Source organism: Psittacula echo, assembly GCF_963264785.1.
Source record: "Psittacula echo genome assembly, chromosome: 3".
Classification (NCBI taxonomy): Eukaryota; Metazoa; Chordata; class Aves; order Psittaciformes; family Psittacidae; genus Psittacula; species Psittacula echo.
The window spans coordinates 106,677,502-106,700,293 of record NC_137736.1 but is presented as its reverse complement, the minus strand read 5'-3'; the positions used below and the strand labels follow the sequence as shown (position 1 = coordinate 106,700,293).

Sequence of the window (22,792 nt, the reverse complement as noted above, 5' to 3'; positions counted from 1 at the left end):
CTATGAATAATGTTAAGCTAAGAAGCTTCTGCATGTGTAATAGAAGTGAGCAAACTGAAAAATTCATGAGTGGTGAAGTGGAGATTTTTTAACCTCATTCAAGGTACAATTTACAAGCAGTTGTTAAAGCAAGAGCTGCCCAAGAGAGAGGCTTTAGTTTTTCAGAATGCTGGTTCATATAAAAATACGTTTGCACCTTGAACAAGGCTTGACTTTGTAGAAGCACAGTTGATGTTCATAGACTTTCTTTGCACTGTGCTTTCAGAACCCTGAACAATGTGTTCTGTTGCAATCTGTCTTGCACGCACAGTGTGTTTTTAGTGATTGTATCAGCACTGATTTTCATCATTGCAGTCACCTATTCATGTTACAAGTCTGAGTGTTTAACTCCTGTACTTGAAGAGGTTGAGTACTGGTATAAACTTAGAGTTCTAAATTTAAATCATATGCTTACCATCTTTGATGCCAGTCCAGATCTCAGTATCATACTTATCCGTGTTGTGGCAGACCATTACGTTTTGCACAAATATGATTATGATAATCTGAGTGTTATAAATAGACATGAATAAACAGACATTTTAATCTACACCAGGACAAATTTTGTGTGAATCTGAAAGGTTTCGTTTAGGAGTTTTCTTCCTAAAGCACTTTATTTCATCCACACTTCAGGATCAGTATGGATTTATCAAATGCCAAGAAAAGATGCATAATAGGGATGCGTGTCAAATACTGGTGACAGCCAGCATGGCTTCACTAAAGGGAAATCTTACCTGACCAATTTGGTGGCCTCCTTCTATGATGAGGCTACGAAACTGATGGACAGGGGCAGAGCAGTTGACGTCATCTACCTGGACTTGTACAAAGTGTTCGACACTGTCCCACATGACATCCTTGTCTCTAAATTGGAGAGACATCAGTTTGATGGGTGGACCACTCGGTGGGTAAAGAACTGGCTGGATGGCCACACGCAAAGAGTTGTGGTCAATGGCTCGATGTCCGGCTGGAGACCGGTAATGAGTGGTGTCCCTCAGGGATCGGTGTTGGGACTGGTCTTGTTCAACATCTTTGTGGGTGACATGGACAGTGGGATTGAGTGTGCCCTCAGCAAGTTTGCCAATGACACCAAGCTGTGTGGTTCGGTTGATACGCTGGAGGGAAGGGATGCCATCCAGAGGGACCTCGGCACGCTTGTGAGGTGGGCTGATGCCAACCTGATGAAGTTTAACCATGACAAATGCAAGGTCGTACACCTGGGTTGGAGCAATCCCAGGCACAGCTACAGGTTGGGCAGAGAAGAGATTCAGAGCAGCCCTGCAGAGAAGGACTTGGGGGTGTTGGTCAATGAGAAAATGAACATGAGCCGGCTTCAGTGTGCACTCGCAGCCCAGAAAGCCAACCATATCCTGGGCTGCATCAAGAGGAGCATGACCAGCAGGTTGAAGGAGGTGATCCTGCCCGTCTACACTGCTTTCATAAGGCTTCACTTGGAGTATTGTGTGCAGTTCTGGTGTCCTCAACATAAAAAGGACATGGAAGTGTTGGAACAAGTCCAGAGGAGGGCCACGAGGATGATCAGGGGACTGGAGCATCTTCCATATGGAGACAGGCTGAGAAAGTTGGGGCTGTTCAGCCTGGAGAAGAGAAGGCTGCATGGAGACCTCATAGCAGTCTTCCAGTATCTGAAGGGGGTCTACAAGGATGCTGGGGATGGACTATTCATCAGGGACTGTAGTGACAGGACAAGGGGTAATGGGTTAAACAGGGGAAGTTTAGATTGGATATAAGGAAGAAGTTCTTTACTGTGAGGGTGGTGAGGCACTGGAATGGATTGCCCAGAGAAGTTGTGAATGCTCCATCCCTGGTGGTGTTCAAGGCCAGGTTGGATGAGGCCTTGGGTGGCATGGTTTAGTGTGAGGTGTCCCTGCCCATGGCAGGGGGTTTGGAACTAGATGATCTGAAGGTCCTTTCTAACCCTAACTAGTCTATGATTCTGTATTTGTGAAAAACTCCACAACTTCTTTCCATTGCTTGGTCAGCAATGAGAATATAATGTATGGATAGTTGAGCTACTATAATCCTGAGGTTAGTTATTTTGATATATTCTTACTCTTTTGATGATGGTTAACAGTAGGATGAGCATCCCTTGGGCAAGATTGTTGACTTAGCGCAGGTTTCCTAAAGCGTTACTTTGTTTTGTAGAAAACAGTAAACTTTGTTTCACTAGAGGCATCCCTCATGTGTAAAGAATTAATTGATGATCACTAACCTTTAGTGAGGGTTACATGGTGTCGATTGAGTGTATTTAGGAACATGAGACATGTGGCATCAAAGTAAGAGGAGCCTATAGCGAACAACTTTCTTCATCTAAGTCTTGAAAAAGCTCAGGTTTACGTAGTATTTACATGTGTGCACATAGTATACGTATTGTCCTAGGACATCTGCATATGCTACAGTTCTGCTTCCTATCGTACTACGTACTTGTAGTGAATGGAGATCTGTATCAGAGAAGCCTGAATGGTTGCAGAAACCTTGGTGTGTAAGTGAAGCACAGATAATGGAAGTAATAACTGGGTGAATGAAGCATTGAGGGATTGAGCCTGTTGAGAAGGTAGCAACATAAAACTTTCTGCATAAGAACTGCTTTATACAATCTATTTTCTCTTTTAGATACAAGTAGTGAAAGCTGCAACTTCTGGTGAAGTTAGTAGTAGCATGAAAACTGCAAACATTGAGAAAGTTGAATTGCAATAAGTTTATTGTTCTACCATATTGGATAACACTCTAGGTTCCCTTGGTTCTCCTCTGTTCTTACCAAATTTGCTTCAGAATATTGATATTTTTGATCAAGAATTAGATGGAATGTCATTGAAGTATAATGTAGCAAGGTTCTTGCCCTCTGCCACCAATGTTGAGGTTGGTTGTGGAAAAATGTAAGCATAAAGAGCAACTCCAGTGACAAATTTTGAGTCTTAGTCTGTGTCTAGACTACTAAATTAAACATGCCTGGAAACTTTCCTTGGTGTTTAGGGCCAGCTGGCATAAAATGGCCTGTTTGTCCTGGTGTACGCTCACCCGATAAAGCAGAGGCTGCATGCAGACTGTCTATTTGAAGGGATCTCAAACCTTTTCTCTGCTGAATAGTGCCTGAAAGTTGGCTGGGAGAGTTCTGGTTGATGTGGGCCAAAAGCATGCCTAGGAATATTTTAACAAATTACTGGTTGTCTCTCTCAGTGATGGAGAGCACTTCCTGACCTTGCCTTGCTTTTCTTTTCACACTTTTTTTTCCTGTGGGAGACTGGACAAAGAAAATAAGAAGCAGGAGTAAGAAGGGACCTTCTTAAATTTCTCTATCAAAGCGGTAGTTTAGGGCTGCACTGACACACTTAGTCCAGTTTATTGCTAGCCCATATCTCTAGAGGAATGCAGGAGAGGCAGATGAAGTCTAGGAGGAATGTTGAGAGGGCTTCAGATGTCCTGCTGGATTGGAAGAATCACATGGTTTTGCTGAAAGGTCTCAAAAGTTGGGTGTGTGGTGGTTTTTTTTTTGTTTTTTTTGTTTGTTTTTAAGAAGAGCCTATAGAATGTTGTACTAATTTGAGTATTTTATGTTGGAAAAGTTTCATGCTGTGATGATAGTGTATAATAAGGGAGGAGTTGTTTCAGGAGTACAGTGTGAAAGAATGTTTAAGGAAGATAAGTAATTGGCTTGTCTAATGTTTTGACAATGTACAGAAAGAGAACTATAGGTTTGGTAGACCCTCCCAAGTTAGAAGAAATTCATGAAGATAGTGTTTAATGTACAGTCATTTTTGGTTTGCGTTGCTCTCATGCAAAATGCTTTAGTAAATGTTCTTGTCAACTACAAATAATTGTCTGTTTGGAGTATTTACTAAATGGGGAGTGAGCACAGGTTTCATAGTCTGTTCTTAAAGCTTTCTAAATGTCATCCCAAATGCCATCACTTAGTCTTTTGTAGCTGTATTTTACATGTACACGCTTTCATCTCCTGTTTTGCAGAGGATGACAAATAGCAGCAGCTCCCCTAGCCTTCTCAATGACAGTGCCAAGCAGTATGCAGGCCATGGTAAGTACTTTTTAAAGTAATACATATAAAACTATGTTTGGAAATTTAAACTCACTTCTGCAAAACTAAGACTTAAGGGAGTTTTTTCCTTTCTTTTCTGATTTGGTTCAAGGTGCAGAAGAGCTTCATTTTTTTTTTTAACAATAATGTATTGTGTGATTACTTTTAATACAAAGCTAAGTGCTGCTAAACTCGAATTTTCAGCCTTCTCTTTGATCCAGTGGGGAAAAAACTAAAAAAAGTCATTTTTGGTCCTGTCACTTCAAGTGAATTGCCAGTTCAGACATCTGTTGTAAAACACTGATAGCATAAGCCATTTTTGTTGCTCTGCAATAGTATGTCTTTTTATTGTGCTTTTCAAGTAAGTGTGTGAAATGAATGTGTAGGTTTTTATTGTTCAATTCAGGGTGTATGGGTTTTGTGAAATGTGTCACATAAATGATGATTTTCAATAGTTTTTTGTTTTGTCCTTTAAGCAGTACTCTTACAATTTTTTCCCTACTATAGGGAGCATGTTTTTGAACCGGACAAAATGTCTCAATACTGCAAACCTGTATACTCACTAAATTATTGTGGAGAGTGTATTGAACTTCTGTAAGGAACTTTTCAGAATCCCTGCAGATTTTCCTCTGTGGCTGTTAAACTAAGTTCTTTAAAGAAGAGGGTACTACTCCCTTATGGCAAGGACATACATTTTAAATGTATTTCTGCTCTGAAAATTACTGGGTAAATGATGTTCTAGAACTCCATTTGCATGTCTGACCCTGCGGCTAGTCAACTTTCTAGGGTTATAATTTTTTAGGCATGATAGTAACTACTATGTAATTAACTTGCTTGAAAGTTGTTTTTTTTATTTTCTCTTCCTCCTGGTCCATTTGCAGAAGGTTTTGTGATTAATTCTGCTTCTTTTGTCTCACTGAACAATCAGCTATTCAAGGCAGTGGAAGTCTCTAATTTTAAATGCAGTCAGAGTTTGACTGTGACAGGTCAAATAGTGATGGTGATGCATGCAAAGGAGAGAAACCAGAATGACTTTTGGAAACCAGTTTAAATTCTGTTGTGCCTCAAGTCCTTTTTTTCCTCTGCCTCCTGCGCTACCAAGCTATGCTTCACTTGTAGAATTACTTTTAAAGGAATAACACCAATGCTTACAGATGGCAGTCGTCTGCTAATTTGACAGCTCTACCCATGCAGTTTGGAGTTTTAACTTGCATCTGTGATTGTTACTCACTTTTTTGTGCTTCAGCTCTGGAAAGGATAAGTAGTGACAAAGAAAAATCAATAAAAAGATACCAACAGAATGTAGACTTCTGCTACACTTAATTCTGATTTAAATTTGTGCAGAACAGTGACAGGACAAGTAAAACTCACATTATTTGTAAGGGCATGATATATGAAAGATGAGTAATTTTAAGTAACTGGAGGTAAAGGCTATGAAATATTAGATGAACATTAGTGTCAACAGCAAATATACTAAATTCAGCTAATGAGCACCATTTCTATTGAGCAGTTGCACAGAATCTAATAAATACCATGTTTTTTTTAGCAGGGTGGTTGCTAAAATTTTGTCAAGAATTTTTTTCATACAGAAATAAATTAAAAATGTAAAATGTCTTTTTAATATTAGAGATGTCTAACATTCTTTTACATTCTTTTTACAGATCCACTAACTTCACCAAATTCATCCTTGTTTAATGACTTTGCTGCCCTCAGCGTGTCTCAAAGGAGGAAGGTAGGCAAGCAACTAACTCCTTAAGTAGCGTATTTGTATGTGAGTTGACAGGGAAGAAGATCTGGAATAACTTGAAATGCTAGGTGAAATAAGGATCATTCTTCTAATGTTACTAGATATATTTTAATATGTTGCTTCTGGTTTAAATAAGATCTTACTGCTTCATTTTTGCCACACCAGATCAGACTGTTGCTGCTATTATGAAATATTCCAAGCATTGTAAGCGGAAGTTTATAAGAATGCTTTGAATAGGAAAGTCAGGACATAGCTCATTGAATTTGAAAACAAATTATTTTTATTGTATTGATGCACAAACACCTGCAGGCCTTCATAGCAACAAGTTCTGAATACATTAAGAATCATTCTCCTGTTTATATATGATGTGAAAGTAATTCTTGCAGTTTGAAATGTGTTTAGTTTGAAAGACACTGTATGATATTATTGGGAAGCTAGGGTTTGGGATTGTTTATTCCCATGAATCTCTACTGAGAAATCTTTCTTTTACTGAGGGTAAAGCATCTTTTTCTAGATGCTAAACAGCATCTTCAAACACCTTTATCCTAAGCCAACACAGCTTATAGTGTTTTCTAGTTACATACTTACGAACACAGTGTTTGGAATAAGGGATGGAAGTTTGGTTACACCAGAATTTTGTAATTTTTTTGAACTATGGCTTATCAAAAAGACATTATCTTGTCTCAACCAGTTAACAAATTTTACTTTCACTGATGACTTCCATGTTTTACTACTTTTTTAGGCACATGATCCCGAACTTTCCTGTAGTTGATAATGTATTGTCTTGAAAGCAAGCTACATCAGCATGCCTGTGACTTTTCATAGAGCTTCATTTCTGTGTTGGCCATTGGGAGTTCTGTATCATTCCTGCAGGTTAAGATTGAGCTTAAAGATAGTTACCATAGCTGACCCATCAGACTAGTGTTCCTTAAAATGAAATGCTGTTGTAGAATGCTAATTTCCTAATGTATGATGTAGCCAAACTACATGAAATCTCTGACTTACCCTTTTACTTAAGGCCAGTACAGTGCACTGGAAGTTGCATGTAAAAAAGAAGTGTGTAGTTTATCCACTTAGAATAGTAAGAAAGAAAATAAGCATACCTTCCTTTTTAACAGTCTGCAAGAACTATGTGTGTATATATACAAACATGTCTGTATGTACATGTATGTGTGTGCTTAGGTATATAAATCTCATACACCAAAGAAAATAAACTATCATACAGAAGTATTAGCAGAGTGACCGCTGCCTCTAAAAGTTACTTCAAAGTTAATTAAACAGTTAAAAATGAAAATGAATCAATTAATATTTGAGTGTAAAGCTCAAATAACTCAAAACTCAAATACTAATGTAGAATCTTCTCTGACTTGGTCCCTTTTTCCCCAAGAAAAAAAATCAGCAAATTAAGATGCTTGCTGCTAACATAGTTTCAAGAGGAAAATTTATCTGTGAAACAGATTGATTTGGAGTTTTTCCAATTACTACTTCAAACATAACTGGCATTAATTGAAGAAGTTTGTGTTTTGCTTCGCATATTAACAGCTTATTGTTTATTATGATTGCCTTTTTGTGATGTATGTTTGTATAAAAGGTTGTTAAATAATACTAGTAATGGGGAAGTTTTCATCTAATTTTACTTGAGCTGTCTAAAATCCAGGCACCCAGGCTCCCTCTATAGTCCACAGAGAGAGTTGATCATCTTAAAGGAATATTTGGTTCACATTAAGAGAAGTATTTTGGAAAAGACTAGATGTGACTGCTTTAAATGGTTAAAAATTGATGTCCAAAGTTATGAGAAATTAGTCACACTTTTGTAACTGACTTTTACTACCAGTTGTGGGTGTAGTTTGTTAATATTTTTAGCATTTTTTGAGTACAGTGTTCAAGTTGTGCTGACTTCCTCAAAGTACTAGATGCTTGAGTGCCTGGTATTTAAAAACTTGTGTGGTTTCCTCCCACCCCAGTAACTGGGATTTCTGGAGAGCTTGAATGCTGGGATCTGTCAGGCTAGTACTTGATGCCTGCTGTGACACAAGATAGAGAGCCTTCTAGAAGTGTGTGCTTCTATACGTTGACTGTAAAGGGAGCCTTGGTGATGAGTTCAAATTTAGGTGTTTAGGACATCTGCTATTTGAAAAAAAACCTTTCTGTTTTCTTGTAAAGAGCCCAAGGCTGAGTTTTTGTTTTTTTCTGAACTAGCTGGCAAAACCAGCATTTCCTTCATTTATCACTGACTTGGAGGACAGATACAATACAGTCCTGGTAAGTGAATAAAGAGCGATAACTTTCCTTTACAAATTAGAATTATGATATTTTAAATATTTAGAACTATTAAGTTATTTGCAACTATGTAAAAAAACTGCATATTTGTGTAAAACTGGGAATAATTTTTGTAAAAGCATGTAATATGTAGCTGGGTTAAGCAAGGAAGTTAAGTTTAGTACTCCTTATTGCCTCTGAATATTGCTGACCATTATGTTATCCTGGCGGCCTTTTAACAATGTGCAAGCCATATGGAGGTAAACATTTGATATCAATAAAATATTAAATATAAGACTTGATGATTGTAATTCTGAATATCCTTGCTTTTTAATTGGACAGTGACTAGTTAAGTTGCTTTTGATAATTTTGATATTTAAAGACATCCTACTTTTTTGTTTAAAAAGTAAGCATAGTCCTTGAATTTTTATGAACATTCATGAGGTTCTCTGTTTAGAAATTATTAAACTGCATTTCAATTTTAGATTTCAGGAAAGCTAAGATTACTATTTAAAGACATTTTAATAGGATACTTAAAATGAAATCAAAGGAGCTAAGTATTTCTGTAGATGGAGCCTTGGTGGAGGTTCTGTCAACTGTAAAACCTTCTGGATTTACTGTCCGGTTGTTGTAACTCCACATGCAGTAGGACAAGCAACCTTAAAGTGAATTTCGTGTAAGAGATTTTCAGGTAAGTATTAATCTGCAATGCAAAAATAGGATTTGTGAAGCATGGAACAAAAGCTAGAGTTAGTAATAGACTAACCCTCTTTCCTGAGAATAATGATGTCACACTTCATTTTTAATTCAAATACATGTTATGCTTGTTAAAAATAGAGTGGGTGTTTTTCCTAAATTGGCTTTGGCCATTATCTTGAAAAATGCTTCTCTCTAAACCCTGAAATGATTAGGCTGGAAAACTCCTTGCATTCATTGTGGTGGTTCTGGTAAAAAGTTCATAAAAACATGTGCAACATAACTGATTTAATCTGTTGCAAGGGAATGACAGCTTAATGCACCATAAAGAAAATGTATGATGAAACCTTTGTTTAAATTTGTTCTGAGACTGTTGCCACCCATCCAGGCTAAAGGGTTCCCTATTTATCACTTGTCAGCCTTCCAAGATAGTGAAAAGCTTCATTTTACTTTGTTTTTTTTCTCATACCTTCAATCCTCATAAAAACTGAACTCTTCTGAAAAGTTCCTAACATTGGTTTATTTCCATTTCATTTCTTTAATTGTTCAGTCACACCTAGAGGAAGGCCATTAAGGTGAGAACCGCTGTTGGTCCACAGACTACAAGAAATGAGCCAACTGCTGTAGTGAACAACTTTCAGTAAAATCCTAATGCACTTTTGTATGTATTCTGAAGACATCTTTTTTTGTTGTTTATTTGGTGTTTTGTTTTGGTGTGTGGGTTTTTTGGCTGGGGTGTTTTTTTTGTTGTGTTTTTTTTTTTTTTTTTTTTTTTTTTCCTTTGTGACCTCTTCCATTGGTTTTAGGTGAGTAAAGCCAGAACCAAAAGACTCTAGATTAGAATGGGATGTATAGGATAGATTATTTTGACTGAAATTCATGCAGAAAAGGATGCTGCTGTTTAGTGCTCTCTAAGGAGATTTAAAGTAAGTGAGATTGGACAGCAGACTTCTTTAATTCATATACTTTGATTAGCAGTAATAAATGTGCAGAGACAATCATTTTGAAACAAAAAGACTACCTTTAAGCCTAGTCTGCGTAAATTCAAGCTTTTTAATGAGTTCAAAAAGAGTTTCCCGTCTCGTTAAAACAATAGAGCTAACTTCAGGTCCTGTGGAAACTGAATTCTTAAGACCTAAACTATAGCTAGTTTATTTTGAGTGTCCTGTCCTCCATCTAATTTTGTTACCTGTTGGAAAGCTATATTTCTTTCCAACTTACTGTCTCTGGCTCTATCTTGACACCTTTGATACTTCTGATATAGTTCAGTGGTGGTCACTGGAAAGCCATGTGTGCCCTCTTTGGTCTTTCTATGTTTACCTTTAATGAAAATATGTTAATACAGTTGTTTCATAGCCTCCTGAATACCATCTCAGAAGTGTGAATCATGTTCTGAGTAGTTGGGGGGTCATTACCAAGCACCATGTCATGTCACTGTGTTGTAAACTGCATAATTATGGCTGCACAGACTTTAAAATGTATCTGGGCTAAATTTATATTTCAAACCCAAAATTTTCATTCTGGGATTATACATCCCTGCTGCAATAATAAAACACTGCAGCTTGAAAGTGTTGCAAGAAAAAGTTGTTCCAGGAATATAGGAAGACAGACTATGCATCTAGAGAAAAAAAATGTTTGCAGGTAGTATTATGCTTTCCTTGGTCTAAAATGTGTTCTAAGTATGATGTCATCTAATCTGTTTTACATTTTTCTTTGGAATAGTTGTTAGAATTGACCCTTGTTGTGTGCTTTTGCTGTTTTAGTAATTATTACATAGTATGATATTTTTCATTTTTAAGTTTGACATGAGAAGATGTTGACTTTATTTTTACGTATGGATTAGTGTTGATTGTGTTATGTAAGAAATTAAATCATTAAAGCACTTCCTTTCAGCAATATGTAACACTTGAATGTTGAGCAGTCGTCATGTTTTTGTTGCCTAATCCTGTTGTGTATGTGAAGGAAAAAGAGCAGGATAAGATGACTGCATAGCACAGCACTTACTTTAGGATTGTATTTAAAAAGATCTTTGCTTGCTTTGGCTTTGTAGCTAAGCAGGTTATGTTATGACCTACAGACATCTAAAACTGTAAAGGCTGCCCTCAGTCCCTATTTTTAAAGCGTAACTTTTCAGTTAGGCACGTAGATTTTGTCAGGTCCAGGTTACAAGATGGGTCAGTGAACTACAAATGTAATTTTAATATGCAAGATGCTTTTTGCTTGTATTTACAAGCTTTATTTGATTCTTTCTGTGCCAAAGTGTAGTCTTTCAGAGTGACTGAAAGATACTTTTTTTTTTTTTTTTCAAGCTTGTGCAAACAATGTTGAAGATGCTGTACAATTTATTTAAAGCAGCTAGAAAATACACCATTTTTGAGAACTTGTATGCTTAGGTAAGACCAGAGTAAAAGTGGCATCAGTCTTTAGTCCTCTTTTACCTATGTCTGACAATGTAGCATTTATTTCTATCTGTTTGTACACGCAGATACAGTAAACTCACTGTAAGACAGATGAACCCTAGCTAACACTACTGTGATACCTTTTCGCTATGGTAATTTAAGGTAGTGCTGCTTAATTTAGCCTTAGATGGGGAAGGCTGAAGATTACTTGTTTGCTTCAGTAGTATATGTGCATAGACGGCATTACCATAGCTCAGATAAACCTTTTGTTGTTTAGATTTATTAATGTAGGATATGTAGGATAGCCTGGTAACATCTTGCACCAGTGATATGTGTAACCTTGAACTAGAAAGAGGAAGGATAACATTGCCCACTGTCCACAAAACAGGAGGAACTAGGGGCAAAGATGCTGTTACAGCAGATAGAGAGAAAATAGACTTGCTAAACATGTTCCCAAACTTCTTGTTGAATGAATGGGAAGCAAGTAATTAAGCTGACTTGAGGAATATTTTCTGGCGTGGGCTAATTAAATTACTCATCTGTAGTAGTGTTCTGATCTGAAGATGCTAGTTGAGGAGGATCTTTCTGGTTTTAGAGTGTGTTTCTTTTGTTCAAGTATAATGTTCCTCAGACTTTGGAGGCTTAAGTTTCCTGATATAACACCTTCCCTCTAATCATGCCAACCAATAGCTTGTTATCATTAACTGCTGGCAGAGGCTTGTTTCTACATGGCAAGGGTTATAATTATTAGCTATGGTTGAAAATGCTCTACCCTTCTCACCCTGGGAAGCCAAGATGTTGCTTGCAATTCAAAGTAGTTAGCTGTTCCCTGCCTCATGTAAGCATTTGCAGCCTGTAATTACTGCTGCTTCATACTACTTTGCCCTGGAGGAACTGACCTCTTCTAGTAATGCTTTGTAATAATTTGGGTTTGCAGTTTTTTTCTTTCTTTCTCTTAGATTTCATGTTAATTATTGTAGGTTAATCTTATTTTTCCACTTAAAAATAATAGCGATGTCTTTGACCTTTCACAAGTCGTTTGGAACTTGTAACCGTACTGGGATTTGAAACCTACTTTGAGAAATACCTGCTGAAGGATTATGAAGTGTTTAAATGCTTTAGCCACCTTCTCCCCTTCTCCCTAAAAATAATAATTAAAAAAAGTTCAGTATATTGGAGTATCCCTTCATCTGGATGGCTGAACAGGGTATTTTAACCTCATAGACTTAAAGGAAGGAAGAAATGCACTTGTTTTTGAAGTCATCCAAGAGACATTGTCCCCATGCCAAGAAGTTTGTGTTTATTTGTCCAGATTGTCATGCCTCTGTGTTTTAGGTAGATACATTAGTTCAGAAATGTTCAGTGTCTGATAAGTTCTTCCTTGTTTCAAGGTGCACTATTCTGTCTCTGTTGCTTTATTTGTTGCTTTTTGAGAGGGAAGGTTTGTAGCAAAGTTGATGAGCTTATTCAGACTGCTCAATCTATTTGATCTTTCCTTTCTATTGAATCTCTCCTCTTGGCAGGCGCTCTTTCCTGTGTTTTCTGGTCTCCTGTGAACTTGGTTGGATTTCTGAATCAGATGCCATTGGACATTGAGAGGAAGTGTAATTTAGAATTATTTTGATTTAAATAGACTAAAACTTGTTTCCAGATGTTAATATTGTATATTCCACCTTCTAATGCCCATTTGAACAATGAAATCCTGGACTAGTAATGCACTGGTGATGTTTTATAATAGATAATGAAAGTAAAATATTTATTTAGTCTTACCCATGTATTAGTTTAATTTTTTCATACCAGTAGGTCAAGAACTACTGGTACTTAAATTGTCTCTGTGTTGCTTTATGGCATAGAATTGACCATTGTTGTCCTTGGCGGCCTCCCCATTATGGTCCTTTGTAAAATCTAAAATACAGTTTCATTCTGTTACCTGGAATCTGAATCCCATTGTAACCAAGATAGCTTCCCTCCATATTGTCTCTGTTCCTCTTTTGTTTTAGTCCTCCTTTTCAAAATATTTACAGATCACCTTTTATTATGGAAGATTGAAAGAAACCTTTATGAATAGGAATGTGTTTGGACACTGGCTGTAGTCTGGTAGTCTGAGGCAGACTCTGCCCCTGTGCTTAGAGAACAGGCAGAGAGATGAGGAGGCTGCCAGGGAAGCTGTTTCTCTTCATTATGTTGTCGCTTCTAATAGCCAGGCTAAGGAAAACACATACTGCATTCAAACCCTGCCTAAAGTCCATATTTGTCTGGCTGGCTTCTCAGACCTTACAGTTTATGATATTAGTAGTCCTTCTGAATTATGAAGATGGTAATTTGCCCAATAGTTGAGTGATTCTCCCAGTAAATCACCAGTACTTAGATTTACCATGATCAGGCTTGCATTCAACTACTGGAAGACTTTGTGCTACCCATCACACAGTTTACCAAATTTCTAAATGGTATGTCAAAATTGTTTTGCTTATTTTAGTTAAAGTTGGTTAACTTGATCTTCATGGAGTTTATTGCCTTTGTAGCTCATAGTCAATGTTGGTATTCTTGGGGGCTTGCTTTTTTGTTTGCTTGGTTGGGTTTTAGGTGAATAAAGTCCTAGTGATTCTACTCACTTTTAATTCTTTCCGAAGCTTTCTGCCTAAATGTTTTAGGGAAGTAAAGGAGGGAATCTGTTTAGGTTTTGTTTTTGCAGCCATTTTATGGTAGTTTTGTCCTGCGTTTTACAAATTGTTTGTGTGAGTGAGGAATTTCCCAATTATATTCTCACCTTGTTTCCTGAGAGACAACTTTTAAAATGCATGTCAAGGTACGTGTTGCTAAGATATCTAAGGTGATAGATGAAGTAGATGTTTGAGTAACGGTAAGTTAAGCTTTGATTACTTAAAGTAGTCTACATCCAGATGATGATGATAGTTGCGTTTTCACATTAATAAACCCCCAAAAAACCCACAGCAAAAGACAAACAGACCAACCCCTGCAATTTGATCCAGTTGTTGCTATAATTGGTATAAAAGATCCTGGTCTAAGTATGCGTAGATGCTGAAATATTTCTTTTGGTGGTATTTACTATTTAGGTAGGTATATATATGTTCGAAAACCCAGAGAAATCTGGAGAACTTCCATATTTTACCTGCTTGAGAGTCTTAACAGTTTAGGTTTTTTTTCCACAGTGTGCTTTTACAATGTTCATGATTTATAAATATTTCATTTGTAGCGATCACTGCCAATGTAATAGAAATGTCACTGCTATTGAGGTACAAGTACCTCTGGCAAGTTCACTTCCTCAAGCACATTTTATTTTCTCAATTTTAAGTCAGTTTCCAATGCAATAATTCTTGTAATTCTTGTAATGTTTTGTAATTCTTGTCTGTTTTCACTTAAGATGGTGGCTGAAGTTAGTGTTTTGAGTATTAACTTGAGCAGAAATGTTTGGGCCTTTTTTTATTCATGGAGTTCTGCTGTAATTGGCTGCTTGGTTCTACCCGGTTTTTAAAAGCAAGTCTTCAGGAGATGAGTCTTGACAAATTTGAATTTGAAAAGAAGTATACAAAAGCCAATGTTAATATCTTGTTGATAGAAATCTCAAGGGAAATGCTAATTTTTATGATGTGATTGAAGGTATCTATTGGAGAAGTATGATTTTTTTTTTTTTAAAACAATTCCTAATTCTTACAGAATTGCCCAATTTATACTCATTTCAGTGGCTGACTTGTGATGGACGGTTTTCTTTATGAATAATCAGTAGTCCCTGAAGTTTTTTTTTTCTTTATAGTCTTGTTTATTATAACCAAATAGTCAGGATTGAAAGGAAACAGTCTCAGATAAATTTTACTTGCAAATTGTTTCCTATTCCACCAATCCAAAAATCGTATCACAGTGTAATACCTGGTTTAGTGTAGCTTTAGATGAGGGTTGTTAGGAGTGGCCTGGTTTCTCTCCTTCTCTTTCGTAGCCCAGGAAGTATCGACTGGGGATGCTGGATGAGAGGATAGTTCCGATGGGATCAAAAGCAAGAAAATCAAAGAACCCTATCGGCTGTCTGGCTGACAGGTGTAAAACAGGAGTACCCATCAGTATGGTTTGGTGGAACAGAGTCACAGAAAACAATTTACAGGTAAAATTATTTTTACTAGTCACTTTTTCAGTAGTTTGGATGCTTTATTTTAAATTTTGGAAAATGTTAGAAGCAGTTACTCCAAATACAGGTTGAGATCAGAACAAATATTTCTTTCACAGCGAAGGCATAGTGGCCCTCCAGGAGAGACACTCAGATGTTTTCTATTCACCTATTGCTGTGCTATGTACTTTGCTTAATTATGTTGTAATCTGTAGAGGAGAAGCGAAAGTAATCGTTAAATGTTTTCTAAACACAAACAAACGTAACCTTTTAATTTTCATATGAGAAAGGTTTCTATTGGAAAAATCAGTGATCTTTGTTAAAATGATTGACACTTAATACAAGTAAATTCCCTCAGTACAGAATTTAAAGATGTAACCACCATAATCAGAATATACAGATTTTTAATTTTGATGTTAGGATAGTTTACATTTCTCAACTTGTTTGTTAAACTTTATTGTTACTTTATTCCTGAATTTTCTTCATCTGCTTAAGAGGGGAGAAGTGCAGCTGGGTTTCAGCAGCTCTGTATGGAAGTAGCAGGTTATCCTTGGGATGATAATGAAGGATAATTTGAGTCTAGGAGGAATCTGTTCCATGTCCCTTAAAATGGGTTTTAGATGGAAATTATAATAGTAGTGGAAACTACAGCACTGCTGCTAATACTGTTTTTCACGTATGTAATGCTTTTGATTCCTTGGAGATCATTATTTTAGTCTTCCTATGAGAGTTATGTTATTTTTGACGTTTTCTAGGTGAGTGAAATGAGCAGACTAAATTTGTGACATCTTAACGGTTTCTTTAAGTTTGCTAAATTTTTGCCGTGGAATGGCCAACATGAAGCTTGTATGAGAGCCCTTCATACAAATACTAGTTTTGCGTTACTGATGTTTGGACATTGATGTTGCTGAAGTTGGGAGTCACAGGGAGTGGGATGCAGGTAGACTGTTGCTACATTGTGGGGGGGGCATTTGGGCTCACGTGTATCTTGGCCCTTTTGCTGCTGGGGAAGCAGCACAGCTGATGGTGGAGAAAAGAGGAAACATAAAGGAAACATTGCTAGAAGGACCAGATAAGATTGCAGAGGATTGGTTGGTGCCTGTGAAGCCCTACTTTTCTTAAGGAAGAGAAGGTTGAGAGGTCGAATTTATTGTGTGTATCTAATGGGAGTATAAGCTGTAATTAACAGACAGTTGCTTGGAGAAGAGAAAATCAGAAAACTGGTCTTTCAGATTTCAGGTGGATGTTAAAGGGCAGGAAAATCCCCATTTGCACTCATGTCCTCTGTTGTTTTCTCAGCTGTTCAGTGTTGCAGCAAGGTTTGTCTTTGGTTGACTTCACTTGGAGCAGAAAAAGTGTTTATGGAGGCTGAACAGCCAGTAGTATGAGACATGGAACTTCTGTCCAGGAGCAATTGTCTTCTTAGTACCTATGCCCTCCTGTGTTGACAGTGTGGCAAAAAGCTTAAGGTCCCCTAGTTTTCTGAGACTAGTGACGGTAGTCTGGTACTAGCTGCAGAGCATATGCCTTTTGAAAGGTACAATTCCAAGTTCTTTTATTGTGCCAGGATCTCAGCTGCATAATTGATTTAAACTATGTACAGCATAAGACTTTGTATTATGTAATGCAGTTATGTCTCTTCCCATGGTGATGTGGGACTTCAGAAAAGCATGGATATGCTTATGTGGTAGAAATAACAATAGGAGGATGTTCCAGCCACAGGAAATATAATTAGAGAAGAAATAGGAGAGATTACAGAGAAACTGAGGAGTCTGAATGGGGAAAGGTATAAAACCAGGCTGCAGATAAGATTATGGGGGTATATAAAGCTCTACCTAGATGAGAACCAAATTTTATCTTGAGGTGATCATTGTTAATCTTTATATTGTAGTGTGAACGTTTTCTAAATTACCATTAAAACAAAACTTGGGTTGTTAAAAATTGGAAATTTTAATTACAAATGCACAGAAAATGGCTGGGGAAGTTTGAAACTACGTAAAAATGGGTAGTGTCATAGTGAGATTTCAGATTGACCTTTTTTGGTGCACTTCATTATGTAGGTAATCCAGAGATAGCATTGCTCTTTAGTATTTTGGAAAACAGGCCACTTAGAGATTTTTGCAGGTGTTAATATAGGTTACACAAACTATAATGGCTAATGGCTAATGGTGAGTGCTAAGTAATAAGGTTGAATTATAATGGAGGCGCATCTGTTTGAGGACATGTTTTTCATTTGTGTTTGAAGATGGGGAAGCAGAATCACATCTCAGTTGCTGAGGACTTGCAATGCTGTGGAAGTGTTGAAGCTTTTGTGTCTATTTAAATGTCCACTCTTCCAAATGTATGATTTAAGATGTGAGAATACAGTATTTCAGGGTATAATGTTTAGAGATCTTTGTCCAAAAAGTGTCTGCTTAAAAAAAGAAAGGTAGTTTACAACATAGAATCATAGAATAGTTAGGGTTGGAAAGAACCTTAAGATCATCTAGTTCCAACACTCCTGCCACGGCAGGGACACCTCACACTAAATCATGCCACCCAAGGCTCTGTCCAACCTGGCCTTGAACACTGCCAGGGATGGAGCATTCACAACTTCCCTGGACAATCCATTCCAGTGCCTCACCACCCTCACAGTAAAGAATTTCTTCCTTATATCCAATCTAAACTTCCCCTGTTTAAGTTTGAACCAGTTACCCCTTGTCCTGTCACTACAGTCCCTGATGAAGAGTCCATCCCCAGCATCCTTGTAGACCCCCTTCAGATACTGGAAGACTGCTATGAGGTCTCCACGCAGCCTTCTTTTCTCCAGGGTGCAGCCCCAACTTTCTCAGCCTATCTTCATACGGGAGGTGCTCCAGTCCCCTGATCATCCTTGTGGCCCTCCTCTGGACTTGTTCCAACAGTTCCATGTCCTTTTTATGTTGAGGACACCAGAACTGCACACAATACTCCAAGTGAGGTCTCACAAGAACATGTGTTTTAAAACAGTATAAATGTTTCTCATGCATGGCTATGAATTTATAACCCAAATCTATTTTTCTTAAATACTGTGTTAGACGTGTCTGATTAAAAGTGAAGTCCACAGTGAATTGTATTCTGTATTGTGCATGAAAAAGGAAAAAAAAAAAAAAGCCCTAAACCAAAAAAACCCTCAAAGTTCATTCTATAGTGAGATGGCCTACCTTACATTAGGAAATGTCCTGAGCTACTACACCCCCACATGATACATCATAATAGAAAATGGTAATTCTCCTTAAAATAGTAGGTATAGATCGGCCTTTACTCATACAGATCAGTTCTTAAGCACCGTGTTTGTTTCTTGAATACAAAATCCCCCTATGGGAATGAATTTTTCAAATACTTAGCATCAGGAACATGGGCTTCTAAAACTTTAGTTTTTGTGTTTTCATGAAATTGTTTTAACTCTTCTGCAAGAGTAATAAAGCAATGTGGCTGATAATGTTGGCGTATTGAAATTTATTTGAGCTAGTTATACAGGTGATGCAATGACTTGTCACGGTAATTATGATAAGGTAGCATGTTGGACAAAATTCAGTAGTGGAAGGGAAAGAGACTTGTTTTGAAGCCCTTGGTGACCTCTGGTGTTTGCTGGTCTGCTCTGACATCACAGAGCGTGTCTTTCCCTGATGCTGTTGTAAACAAGGAATCCTGGAAACAGAGGAATTACAGTGATGCTCTCTAGACAAACTGAGCTCCTTATATGGCACATCCGCACATTTGAAACAAGAGCAAATAAACCCAAAAAACCCCAAGCGATACTTTTGCATGGTTTTGGATTCTGAAGAGATGTTCTGAAACCTATGCCAAACAGACTGGTAGAGGACTGCCCTGCTTTATAGCATGGATGTACTTTAGTAGTGTTTTTCTGAAACCAAGCAATCATGCAATTCGGGATGTCAGAACAGTCAGCATAAATTTGGAGGTGAAGGAGAACATGAGAAGAACTAAAAGGCTTGTATCCAGTTTTTAGCATGGTAAGTACATTAGCACATCTTCCAAAATAAAATTGGCCTACTTTTTGCTTTAGGTAGCTGGCTTTGGTTGAATATGGGACAAGAACCAATCTAACAAAGTAGTGTTAAAGCCACTGAAACAGAGGTGGTGGCTCTGCTGCTGCTGTACAGCTCTGTGCTGTGTTGTGAGATGTCAAATGTGAAATGAGAGAGAAGGTGGCTTTTAGTACTTCTATTGGATCCCTGCTCCCTACTGTTGTTGGGACCTTCCAAAGGCTGCTTAAGTTGTGCAACCCTGTGTTACAGGATGCATGACACTTTGAGGATTCAGTTACGAATGAATGCAGCAGTGTGGCTGTAGGAGGTTTATTGCTGAGGAGCATGAAGACAAATCATACATGTTGAAATTGATAGTTGATAAAACAGGAATTTTCATTTTACTTCTGGATTACAGAAATCTGTTGAGATGTATAATTCCTCAACATACAGTAATGCTGTGTGCGGCTGTGTTGTCCTCCAGTGATGGTCTTCAGATGAGATCTTAGCTTCCTCTTTACTTTCATCTGCACTTTCCTTGAGGGAGCCTTGAATTGTTTTATTGGTGTTGCCCACAAAATATTTTGTTTTTTTCCCCTCCACACTGTATTTCCTTTTATACCTTAAAAAGAATAAAAGCCACCAGACAAACTGTGCTGAATGGTAGCACAAATGAGTTGTTTTATAGTCCTTCCCCTATGTTTTAAATCTCTTGTGGTTCCATCCTTACTGATGTCATCAAGACTGAATTCAGACTTCATTTAGACAGTGTTTGTATTTTGTAATACTTTGCATTCTCTGATGTGCAGAAGTATAGAAATTGGTTTTGTATATGGAGCTGGATGGACTCAGTTTTGTGGTCTCTCTTTGGAAGTTTCTCTGCAAAGCTCACTGGAAGGAGGCTTCTCTCTCTTTGAGAGAGTACAGACAAAGAATCTGAAAATAGGGCATTTTGGTGAAATTTCTACATGGAATCAGTCTGAGAATGCATGATGCGGATATTAATTCAGATAATACACAGGGAATTTGCTTCCCTGCCATTGTCTGGACAGTATTACTCTGTATTTACTGGAAGAAGCAGGGGGAGATTGAAACTGACCTGGATGAGAGGAAAAAGGAAATGGTAGTAATTTTAGCAAATACATGAGTTGGAAGTTACTTTAGGTGGGTTGCTAGAAAAATCTAACATAGCTGACACAGCTGTACGTGTTTCTGTTTAATGCTGTTTGAAAACATATTAGTGTTTTGAAGTAATTTTGTGTGCCTTTCTATAGAACACTTGCATTTGGAACTGAAAATGCAGTCTTTGGTTTGTTGCAGAGTGCAGACAGTGCTAGTGTGCTTTGTGTTTCTTGTTTGGATTCTTGAAAGTGCATTCGTGGCTTTTGTTTTTAACATCACAGTATTGAATAATTCATTGCATGTCCTCTAAGTACTTCTTGCATCTCCATTCTTTTAATTACTCCCAAGGTTTAATCAAAGTCTTCAATAGCTGTTTTATCTACATTTTTTACTGATCCCAGTTGACTCAGACTTAAAATTCTTAAGCCTTAAAATTCAAGCCTCAGCATGAATAAGATACTTTGAGATGAGTAATTAAGTGAAATTTGTTTTAAAGCTGTGCTTTTGGGAAATTTAAACAACATACAGAACTAATCAGATGTAGATTATTGTCATTCTTATCAAAATTTAATTTTTTGTACTCAACTTCGTTTTGGGAAGTTTGGTAGGATTCTAACAGAAAAATCTGTAAAAATGCCTTGTAGGATTTGAAAGCACAGTCCCCTTCAAGCTTACCATTGACCCAAATGTGAAACTAACACTAGAATTTACACTTTGTATTATGAGTTACCAAAGTAAAAGTAGGGTATTTTTCCAGACAATGATTCAAAAAAATTTAGAATGTGGATTCCTAATTTGGGCATATTTGTATGCTCATTATTGCAGAATTAGGTTATTGACAAAGTTTGAAAAAATTAAAAGATTAAGTATTTGTTCTTCTAATCTAGTCACGTTAGCCTACATGCTGTGAAAATGTTTGGGATTTGGATTTTATTTCATTGGAAGCAAAGTGTATGCAGTGCAAAATTAGTGGTTTACTTCCAGTGAAAACTTGTATGCTTTTGGAAACATTTTAAGAGCTGCGACTTCACATAGATGTGTTTGAACATGGCCTGGGGCTTGAGCTTCAGTTTTTCTGATGAGGTATTTACTAGTTTTGACCACAAATTGATAAGTTTTGCTGTACAAGTGTGATTAGTTTATTCTGGCTGATGGCTGTAGATGCCTCAAGTGTTTTGTTTTGGTTTTTGTTTGTTTGGTTGGTTTTTTCCTGTATTTAGAAAACAGCTTGAATGTGAAACGGTCTTTTTAAAATAGGAACCAAAAGTTAAATCACTATTTTTAACCAGTGAGGAAAGTCTTAGATTACAGCTTCATGTTTTGTAATATCACAGAGAAGTAAACAAGGCTATTACAGTAAAGGGTCTAGTTCTGCAAATCAAAGCTGTTTACTCATATAAAATGCTTTCATAAAAGTTATATAGAAACAATTCAGTCTTATCAGGTTTTGATTCTGATCCTGTACTGTGACACCGCTGAATTTCCATTAGGTTTGACCCACTGTTGTTTGTAATTCCGCAGCATAAACCCAAACTGCTCTAGCAGGTTCCTAGGTTTGACTGTTTTCTTGGATAAACTGAAACACCTACCAGTTAAAGTGGAGCTCTCAAGCAGCTTCATCTTAAAATGATGGTGGATATATAAGTAACTTTTAGAGACCAAAACTAGTCTATGAAAACTTGCAGAATGCATTTAGAAATAAAAAACCAGCCCTCTGTTGTAGGCATTGATTGAATCAGCGGATTAAAGTGGTAAGAGTTTAGTCAGAATGGTATGGATTGGATTTTGGAAACTCTCTCAGTTGCTCTAGGAGAGGCTAAGGTTATCTTCCAGAAGGTATCTTTTCTTCCACTTACATGCTTCAGATTTTTTGCCATGCTCTGCTCTTGTTGCCTGGCTGACACAGTTCAGGTGTGGTAGAGCTGTGGATTTGTTATGGCTAGGTTTAGCAGTGGAAAAATGTGGATTTTTGCAGTTCTTTGAAATTATGTGTTTTTAACAAGATGCTATAAATTCTGTCCCTTGCTGTCCCAGTTAATTTGTTTGATGATGACTTTTCAGCTGTATCACTATTTGAACAAATTCTACTTGGCTCTTTACCACCTTTGTCATTTTCTCCAGTTTCAGGGTAGGTTTGGCTGAATGGTTTCACGCCAGATTTTACCTGGAGGAACATCATTCCAGTTTAATAAAATGTGATTGAAGAGTTTTAAAACCCTTATGAACTTTTTACCCTTGTAAATTTAAGTGTTTTATTTCACTGGTCTACACATTTGGTTAAAGCTGTTCTTTGAATATTCAGACACATGGACATATAGAATGACTAATATGTAACATCATAAGGTGGCTAGAGGTTAA

The 22,792-nt window shown here is 37.2% G+C and overlaps 1 protein-coding gene across 13 annotated transcripts in view; it reads left to right on the top strand.

Annotated features, from left to right (window-relative positions):
• Nucleotides 1-22,792, top strand: part of PAN3 (poly(A) specific ribonuclease subunit PAN3) — an 84,548-nt gene that overhangs the window by 20,185 nt on the left and 41,571 nt on the right. For 12 of the 13 annotated variants that reach the window (XR_013956346.1, XR_013956347.1, XR_013956348.1 and 9 more), the window contains 4 exons: nt 4,018-4,084; nt 5,746-5,816; nt 8,031-8,093; nt 15,138-15,299. Coding sequence is in view for 9 of the 13 variants with exons in the window: in XM_080612050.1 (XP_080468176.1) it covers nt 4,018-4,084; nt 5,746-5,816; nt 8,031-8,093; nt 15,138-15,299 (363 nt within the window). In the remaining 4 variants the exon portion in view is untranslated. The remainder of the gene's footprint in view (nt 1-4,017; nt 4,085-5,745; nt 5,817-8,030; nt 8,094-15,137; nt 15,300-22,792) is intronic. The other variant, XM_080612052.1, reaches the window with a different exon arrangement.